We start from the raw sequence: 8,555 nt of genomic DNA, 5'->3' as shown, positions 1-8,555 counted from the left end.
AAGTGTTTCAGGCCAGACAATACAGGGGATGAGAGGCCAGCACATACTACAACATTCCACAGCAACAAACTACAAATAGGATTCTCCAGAAATGTCTCCTTTAAGTTACAATAAAATGAGTTCCAATAACAATCGATCAAAAAAAATGGAGCTCACAAACGAGTTAAATTTTTTTAAACCTGGTGCCTATTACAATAAAAAAAGCAACCTTAAAGCAAAAATAAGTTAATTCAACTATTTTTTATTAACAACAAAAACAGCAAAACCATACAATGCCAACATCAAAATCCAAACCGTGTATATATATATATATATATATACACAAAAGGCAAACCCAGAGTACAGTGATTAGAAGCTATCAGACTATGGTACAATATAGACCACAACTCCCATGAAGCCATGGGAAATGAGGAACTAAAACTGCAATATTTCAATACAAGCCAGTCAGAGTTGGTTTTTAAAAGTATCTGATGAATATGCTACAGCTATTAAATCAAAGCCCCCTTAAGAAAAACCTATAAGAACAGTGTAACTCCATGGATAAAATGAGTGCTTTGTGCTCAGAACAACAATACCCCTAACTTTACAAACCTTCAAAAAAACAAACAAACAAAAAAAACAACAAAAAAAAACCATTAAAATGAACTGGTGCAAAAAAGTGCTGGAAAAATAGAAAAATGCAGAACGACTGTGTTCACAGTGATATCAATATTCCGTCATCGCTTTAATTTAAAACAAGTCAACTGTCCCGTGACCTGCTGTGACTTACAGGGCTCAGTAAAAAAATTTATTGTAACTTTTGAATTAATGCAGTGATCTTATTGAAACCTCTTAACTGCACCAACATAGAAAAACAGTGTTAATGAAAAATTAATGGAAGTACAGTGATGACAACTGATGAAAGCAGATTTAGAGTAAAAAAGGAGGGGGAAGCCACTGTACCCTGGTGCTCAATAACCAAACAGAGAAAATCCAAACATGTGCCCTGAATGTGAAAACCCCAAAATAAAACTAACAGTGAACACTTACCAGCCTAAATGAGTAAACAAATGAACATTGGTTTAAAACAACACACTGAACACGTTAGAACAGTTACCTAAATGCATACAGTGCATCACCAACAGTGAGTCAAACTTTAAAATAAGCAAACATAAAATATAAATATGTATTTGTGAGCTTAAAAGTGTCTTTAAAGTTAGTTGGCCATGACAAAGAAAGAAAAACGGACAAAACAAAAAAAAAAAAAAATATATATATATGGGTTGAATAAGCAAAAGCAAACAAAGCTTGTCAAATGTTTCAGTGTGTGGATGTGTGAGGCATTAGGTTACAGTATGATCATATGATCATAAATCAGTCATTCCCTCAAAATACACCTTCACATCACACCCAGGGTGACCCTATCTGCAACTGTGTTTCAAAGCACAATGAAGTTCACTGCTTGATCTCCAAGTTGTCCTCTGCTTCTATGGGATTCTACCCTAAGAAAAAGAAACAAAGTGACTCTTGAGACTAAAGACTGTATCTTCATTTTAGGTGCACAAAAACTTACCAAGAAAAGGAGTCTGTGCTAGTGGTTGAAGGCTACAGAAGGGTTAGCAAAGTCTGGACTCCACAATCCACATAATTCTGAAAGAGAGCCACACATACACTCTTCTTATATTGAGGAGCCTTTCAATTTTAGCATACTTTTTTTCCCTTCAGGTGTTTGCAATTTTCATATTAAGCCAGCACTGCCATCTAAAGGCTTACCACAGAACGTAATATGGGTACAGAGCACTTCATTAGCCATGGATAATAAAGACTGTATGGTTGCAGTCTTGTGGCACATTGTGATTGACATGTATCATGACATGTTTCATGTTCTGAGGTAGTTGCTCAGAGCTACTCTTCACACTTGTGGAAGTAATGAAACCATGATAGTGGATGTGGTTCATTGCCTAGAGCCCTGAGAGTTCACATCACTAATATCTCACGGTTTCATTTGAGATAAGGTACTGTCATATCACACACAAAGAAACTCAAAAGGTTTTCACTACAACTCGCCGAAATGCTTTTTGTTTTACCTTGAAATTGATAAAAATATTACTATTGTATAGTAAAATGTACTTCTCAAAGAAATACTAATACAATTAAAACATTTAATGAAAAACACACAAATTGATTTTGTCACAAACCATAAGCATCAAAATGAAACCGAAAAACACAATTGGTTTAAAAAAAAAAAGATTTCATAGGGCCCTGATTGCAGAGCATTTTAGCAAATCTCAGACACAATGATCTTTAGCATAGACTAATGTAAAACCGGTGCTTACTGCTACACTGCACTGACATTATTAAAATGCTAGAGGCAGCTGTCTTGGACTAGCTTACACACTCTTCTCAATTTAATTTAATGGGCAAGGCAAGAACACTAGGCTAACTAAAGTTAGCTAAAGTGGTTAACATCTTTGTTCAATTTGTACTGTAAGCAATTACACTACAATATGAACTACAACAAATATTAGTGCATCTCCAAGGATAAAAGGACAGTAAGATTACGCAGTGTTTTAAAAGAAATCTTGTATTTTTACAAGGCTCAATTTTTTTTAATAAACATGTAAAAATATAATTCTAGTTTTAAATAATTTTTATTTGAATATAAAATGTAATTTATTCCCGTGATGACAAAGCTGAATTTTCAGCAGTCTTCAGCATCACAAGATCCTTCAGAAATCAAATATGCTGGTTTGGTGCTCAAGAAACATTTATTACTATCAGTATTAAAAACTTAATATTTGTGTGGATTGTGGAAACCACAATTCCTTGATAATTGGTTCAAAAGAACAGCATCTATTTGAAACAAATCTTTTGTAACATTATAAATTATTTACTGTGTCAACCTCTTGTGCTCAATCCCTCATTTACCAACCTAGAAAAAGGGGAGTGGAGCTGACCTGATTGACAAGCCTCGTCCTCTGCTCTCCACACCACTGTGGCAGGGGATACTATACACACACACACAAAAAAAAACACAAGATTTCCAAGTGTGTGTATCGGTGAGATGAAAGCAATGTGACCATACGTGTTTGTGTGCCCAGGTGATTGTGTACCTGGTAGGCATATGTGGTCTGTGCATAATTCATGGGCACCTGTGGGACAATAAATCCTGGAGGACTGGAGTACGAATAAGGCTATAAAGACAGACAGACACATAGGAAAAACAATGATATTCTACAATCTTTGGAATGTGCAAAATTTTAGGAGGCAGAATGTCTAACTCCTCCACATGATGTACATTTGCAGAGTGTCATGGTTTGTATGAACATTGTGTAGTTACCTGCATGTATTGATTCCCTCCATTGAAGACAGGTGAAGGCGGGGCCAGGCTTGGGGGACAGCAGCTGCAGTACACATATGGGGTGGAGCTTATCCACTGTGATGGACCAATCATTGGAGACGACACTGAACCTAAGAATACGATTCCAACACATATTTAAAAAATGAAATTACATGACTTTTTAGAAGAGATGCACCGATTGCAATTTTCTTGGCCGATTCCGATTTTCGGTTAGTGTGATCTGCCGTTACCGCGACGTTACTAAGAACTATAATCTACAAAAATCTACTTTTCTTCAACGCAAAGCTTTATTTTCATTAAAGTAAAAAGTCAGTAATAAAATAACAAAAAAAAAATTGCAAACAACAGCACAAATAAATGCAATAGAATAAAGAGAGCTATGAAACTAAGTTTTTCAGGTTAAAGGGGTCATATGATGTTGCTAAAAAGAACATTATTTTGTGTATTTGGTGTAATGAAATGTGTTTATGCGGTTTAAGGTTAAAAAAAATACATAATTTTTCACATACTGTACAATGTTTCTCCTCTATGCCCCGCCTTTATAATTTTGTATGTATTTGAACGTTTTAGCGCAGTTAGCCACTCATTTTGGTATATGGCGGCTCACAAGCTGTTTGAGATTGAGCGCGGATTGTGCGCTCCACTAATATAGATCAGTGATGGTGCGCGCGTTTGGTATAAGTGCGAAACCTGCGGGAATGACTAAAATACTGCTCAATACAAGCACTATTTAACCAGAGCGAATGAGACGTGTGTGAGAGAGAAGGGGTTGTCGGAGAGAACAGAGCGAAAATGCGTGGCTGACGTTATTGCCTGTGCCGCTGGTAACAAAACGGATCGGCTCGGAATCGGAAAGTAGTGAGACTGACTGGCCGATCACCGATCCGGGCCGATCAAGAGGAAAATCGGCCGATTCCGATCCCTGGCCGATCGATCGGTGCATCGCTACTTTTTAGGTTGTTAAGATTACATTTATTATTGCAGAAATCATTTTAAAAGATCAGAGTATTTCCAAATATGTCCACTACCAATTCTCAAAATTGAAACAATTTACAAGTACAAATGTCTCCAATAAGATAAAAAAATATATATATAGCAACTCCATGACTTTTGTACAAGACAGACCAAACAGGCAGCAATGTGCAGGGACTCACGAGAATTTCGCTCTTTCATGATGGCAGGTCCCAGTTTGAGTTTTTTCCCTTTAAAACTGATCGGCTGCTGTAGAAGAATTGAAATGTACGAGACGTCAAGATACCGTCATAACAAACACCCAGACAGAAAAGAGAGAAGACAGTCATGTAGACAAGTAAAAGTGACCTCCTTACATCAACGATGGTCTGGATATCAACGTCCTCGCTGAAATAAACGAAACCATACCTGTGTGGAAGAAGATGGGAAACTAATCAGATGTGACAAAGAGACACTTTTTTTTTTTTTAAAGCAGTTTCCAAGACACATTCTATAAAGGGATAGTTCACACCACAAATGACAATTCGGTCATTTACTCCTCTACATGTTGTTCCAAGATGACTTTCTTTGAATGGCATGAAAGCAAAAATGACAAAAGAAGCATTTGGGTGACTTGATGCGATGCACAATTATGATAGTCTGGTAAAATTAGATTAAAACTAAATTAGTTCAGAAAAAAATGCTATATATTAGTATATACACAATATATTCTGAATGACCTATTAGAAAACAATTCTGATAATAAAAAAAAAAGAAGTTAAACCAGTTAAAGCTGGTTGGCTGGTATCCAAGCCTTGCTGATTCTAGAAGGGTTTTGACCACATTTTTAGCTGGTCAGGCTAGACTCGTTCAGCTTAAACACACATAGGCTAATTTTTTTTTTTTCACAGTAGGTCAAATCATGACTCTTACTCACCCTTTGCATATTCCTCCTCGATAAGTGATGATTTTCACTTCTTTCACACACCCGTACTTGGCAAAGAACTCTCTGATCTCGTTCTCGTCCACCTGATCAAACAAGTACCAGTTTGGAGAGTAGATAAAAAATATGGCATAGTGGGTAGAGTTTAGAATTGTAAAAGCTTCGGTTTACCATCAGCATCATTACCTTCATGTCAATCCCGCCGACGAACAGTGTGTTGGGCGTCATCTTGCCCTCAGGTAAAATATAACCGTTAGACAACTTCAGAGAAGACGTAAAGCCCTGACGGTGCTTCTGGATATCCTGTACGTATTTCACAACATTTTCGGCATGATATCAACACATAGTATTAACAAGACAATGAACACACAGCAAGTACAACATGAGCCCTCAAAAGCAACCGGTAGCCGCACGTCATTGAGGTTCAAAATACGATTACCTGTGAATATAAGCCACATATGAGGCACAGGGGTAATTGAACGCCCTGATGCATCTTAGATTTGAGGTAAAGCCACACGTTTTGTTACCTATTCCCTAAACATACACCCCAAAGTCAGCCGAAATGCTAAGTGAAGAAGTTTCAAAGTGCTCGACACACACGCGGCCGAAACCGGGTCGATCTCCAACACGACCTTTTCATGTTTCTTCATTAAGCAATCTAGGCATTAAGGCTAAAATTAGTTAATTGGACGAACATTTGTGCTCTCCTGACAGATGCACATAATCTAATGGGCGACGGTCTGATTTCAACTGATAGCGAGTTCTTTGCCGCGCGAAATTTTAACAGCAACAAACTTGATATTAATAACACCGAACTTTATAGATGGTGTCCGAGAGATGAAATTATCAAATGCTATTACTATTTCTGTTACTTACCATATCTAAAACAATTAAAATGACAAAATAAGTTAATGAAGTGAGTGGATCGTTGGGTCTGTGGCTGTGCTTCTGGCTGGAGTTGCATTAAAACGCCACACCCTCTCAGTCCTAATTGGAAAATAAATACCAAATAAGGCGAATTGTAAAGTTATTTACACTGTTATAACATAATTTTTTTTATTATCGTGAATTGGCCAGAGCTCGAACATTACAAACTCTAATTATTTCTAAAATAATATGACAGATTCGGTAGAGTCTAAAAGTTCGGTAGAGTCTAAAAGTATCTATTTACTGCATGAAAGTTTGGGAATGTACACGAGGGACTTGAGAAGACCTTTATGAGCGTACAAAATTTTGTTTAGCATTTAAATGCAAAATAAATCAGATTTACATAAATGAGGAAATGTAATATAGTCCGAATTCGAGGACTAATTTGACGAAATGCTAGTTAATTTATTATTAACGAGGAGCCAATCGTGCTATAGCAATAACTGACCGCTAGATGTCGCGTTTGAAATCACGAGCTGCCTATTTGGACTGAATTTTAGGTCATGTGCCTCATAACCAACTTGGCTCACTCACGGTCTACTGGTTGACTGTGTTTAGGTAGGCTAGTATAAGGACAATTATCATCTCCACAGAAAAGGGAAATAATTGGCTAAAAATAACAAGAAAAGTGTAGCGTGCACAAAGCTTTGGATTAGACAAGAGTAATGCTTTTTATTCATCCAGAGTTAATATCAGTATTAGAAACATCCCTTGTGTCATGTGCAAAACAATACAGTTACCACGGGAACCTAGACAAAATGAGGCTAATGACGCCAGAGAAATACTAGAACATAAAAGTTTCACATATCATTGGCTTAAAAATGACAAATATGAAAGAAATAATTTAACAAATGACAAATGTTGTGGTCTATGGACTAAAATCGCAAATCTTAAAAAAAGAAAATACAGACAAAAAATGGACAACTGTTCAGGCACTGGTTCATGGAAAATCAGTAAAGATGAGTGAGTGAATGATAGCGACACTCAGTCCATATTGATAATAGAGCTCTCGACTACTAGATTGAGCATCTGTCAAGGTCCCAGCTTTAGTAATCCAAAAGAAGACAAAGACAGAGATAGAGGGAGAACTGTAGCAAATATAGCTTTTATCTGAGGCAGAGAGTGTGTTAAATGTATTTCACAGGATATTGATTTAGGAGAAAACAAATATATGTTTTCCACATAGACGTCAAGGTGATGTCAAAAACTTTCAGTCGTAAGGGCATTTTCAAAGAAAATTACAGAATGGAAAATCTCATTTGAGTTGAGGCTGCTTTTTATGGCTTTGGATACCACATTTAGGTAACGGAGCAAAGGATCCATGGTATACATGGTACAGTATAGGGCCTTATATTTGGGGCACAAAGAAAAGAGACATTTGAATTAGATTGTACTTAAATACACAGGCAGAGGTCCAGGATTTAAGAAACAAGATGTGTGGTTAGGGATTCAGTTACAGGGCATGGGGCAATCAGCCTGAGTTCGTATCTGCAAACGTCCAGCAGAGTTTCTTAAGTGTTGAAGATGGGTCCAGTAATATTTAGAGGGAATCCAGGTTCAAGGGTCAGTAGGATTAACAATAGTGAAATCAGAGTCCTTGCTGTGAGTGCTGCCGTCATCTGGACTGGAGGACCCAGATGTGGTCCCCATCAGAGGGTCTTGAAAATCCGCCTTGTTTAGGCCTCGTACATGCTTAAAGAGTGGAGCCGTGGTGGTTATGCTTTGTTCTTCACTCTCAGATGGCTCGCCATCCTGCGAGACCAAGATGTAGTCGTCCCAGTTTCTCCCTTCAGTGGCCTAAGATAAAAAGTTAATAAAAAGTGTATGAAATTGATGTATTTACAGTTTACAGTGTTTGGGTGAATCACATTATCATTTGGGGGCTTTACTTGGCAAATATCAATATATGCAATCAATTTATCAGCATCTTGTGTAATTCAAACCAGTGCTAAAATTAAAACGGTAATAAAACGGTTAAACTATTAAAATAAACAAGAGACTATTGAAATATAACTGAAATATAAATATTAGAATATTAGAAATGCTGCATTGGCAACGTACTGAAATGAAAAAAAAAAGTTGAAGTTGAAGTACTAAAACTGAATTAAAAATAAAGCTAAATAGAATTATTAAAATAAAGTGAAAATAATGAAAATATAAAAATAAAAACTAATTAAAAATATTCATAAATATTATAATAGTATATTTATAATACTGAAATAAAATATTTTTTCATGAATTAACAGCCCAAAAGCTAACACCACACAAAATCCCATTTTGCAAAAAGTAAATTAAGACTGTTCATTATTATTATGCATTATTATTCTATAACAATTAAGGAATTTCTCCGCAAAAAAAGTATTTATGCATCATTTGTTGCACTTTTAAAAAAAA

At 36.3% G+C, this 8,555-nt stretch overlaps 2 protein-coding genes across 9 annotated transcripts in view; both read right to left on the bottom strand.

The window, feature by feature from the left end:
* Nucleotides 1-321: 321 nt before the first annotated feature.
* Nucleotides 322-6,201, bottom strand: LOC107739568 (deleted in azoospermia-like). Of its 3 annotated transcripts, none has more exons than XM_016551731.1 (10): nt 6,111-6,201; nt 5,421-5,537; nt 5,229-5,320; nt 4,669-4,720; nt 4,495-4,561; nt 3,320-3,450; nt 3,093-3,173; nt 2,937-2,987; nt 1,553-1,629; nt 322-1,481 (listed from the first exon to the last, which is right to left on the bottom strand). In XM_016551731.1, exons 1-9 carry the CDS (start codon nt 6,111-6,113, stop codon nt 1,585-1,587), a joined length of 639 nt encoding a protein of 212 aa, XP_016407217.1. In that variant the 5' UTR covers nt 6,114-6,201; the 3' UTR covers nt 322-1,481; nt 1,553-1,584. The 3 variants fall into 3 exon arrangements, with proteins under 3 accessions (XP_016407217.1, XP_016407215.1, XP_016407216.1); XM_016551729.1 differs by lacking the exon at nt 6,111-6,201 and adding an exon at nt 5,674-6,038; XM_016551730.1 differs by lacking the exon at nt 6,111-6,201 and adding an exon at nt 5,674-6,038 and having other exon boundaries at nt 322-1,476.
* Nucleotides 6,202-6,840: 639 nt separating this feature from the next.
* Nucleotides 6,841-8,555, bottom strand: part of LOC107739565 (TBC1 domain family member 5-like) — a 20,485-nt gene continuing 18,770 nt past the window's right edge. For 5 of the 6 annotated variants that reach the window (XM_016551724.1, XM_016551723.1, XM_016551722.1 and 2 more), the window contains one exon: nt 6,842-7,958. In XM_016551724.1, the coding sequence (XP_016407210.1) occupies nt 7,719-7,958 (240 nt within the window). In that variant the 3' untranslated portion in view covers nt 6,842-7,718. Of the gene's footprint in view, nt 7,959-8,555 lie in introns of all 6 variants that reach the window. The other variant, XM_016551727.1, reaches the window with a different exon arrangement.

The sequence above is a fragment of the Sinocyclocheilus rhinocerous genome, unplaced genomic scaffold (assembly GCF_001515625.1).
Source record: "Sinocyclocheilus rhinocerous isolate Xijiao unplaced genomic scaffold, SAMN03320098_v1.1 scaffold314, whole genome shotgun sequence".
NCBI classification, from domain to species: Eukaryota; Metazoa; Chordata; class Actinopteri; order Cypriniformes; family Cyprinidae; genus Sinocyclocheilus; species Sinocyclocheilus rhinocerous.
This window is presented reverse-complemented; position numbering and strand designations above follow the sequence as displayed.

Coding starts and splice junctions, on each gene's coding strand:
- LOC107739568 (XM_016551729.1), bottom strand. CDS start 5,727: ATGCATCAGGGCGTTCAATTACCCCTGTGCCTCATATGTGGCTTATAT. Junction 3,174..3,319: donor GAGGGAATCAATACATGCAG/GTAACTACACAA, acceptor CTGTCTTTATAG/CCTTATTCGTACTCCAGTCC. Junction 1,630..2,936: donor GGACGAGGCTTGTCAATCAG/GTCAGCTCCACT, acceptor GCTCTCTTTCAG/AATTATGTGGATTGTGGAGT.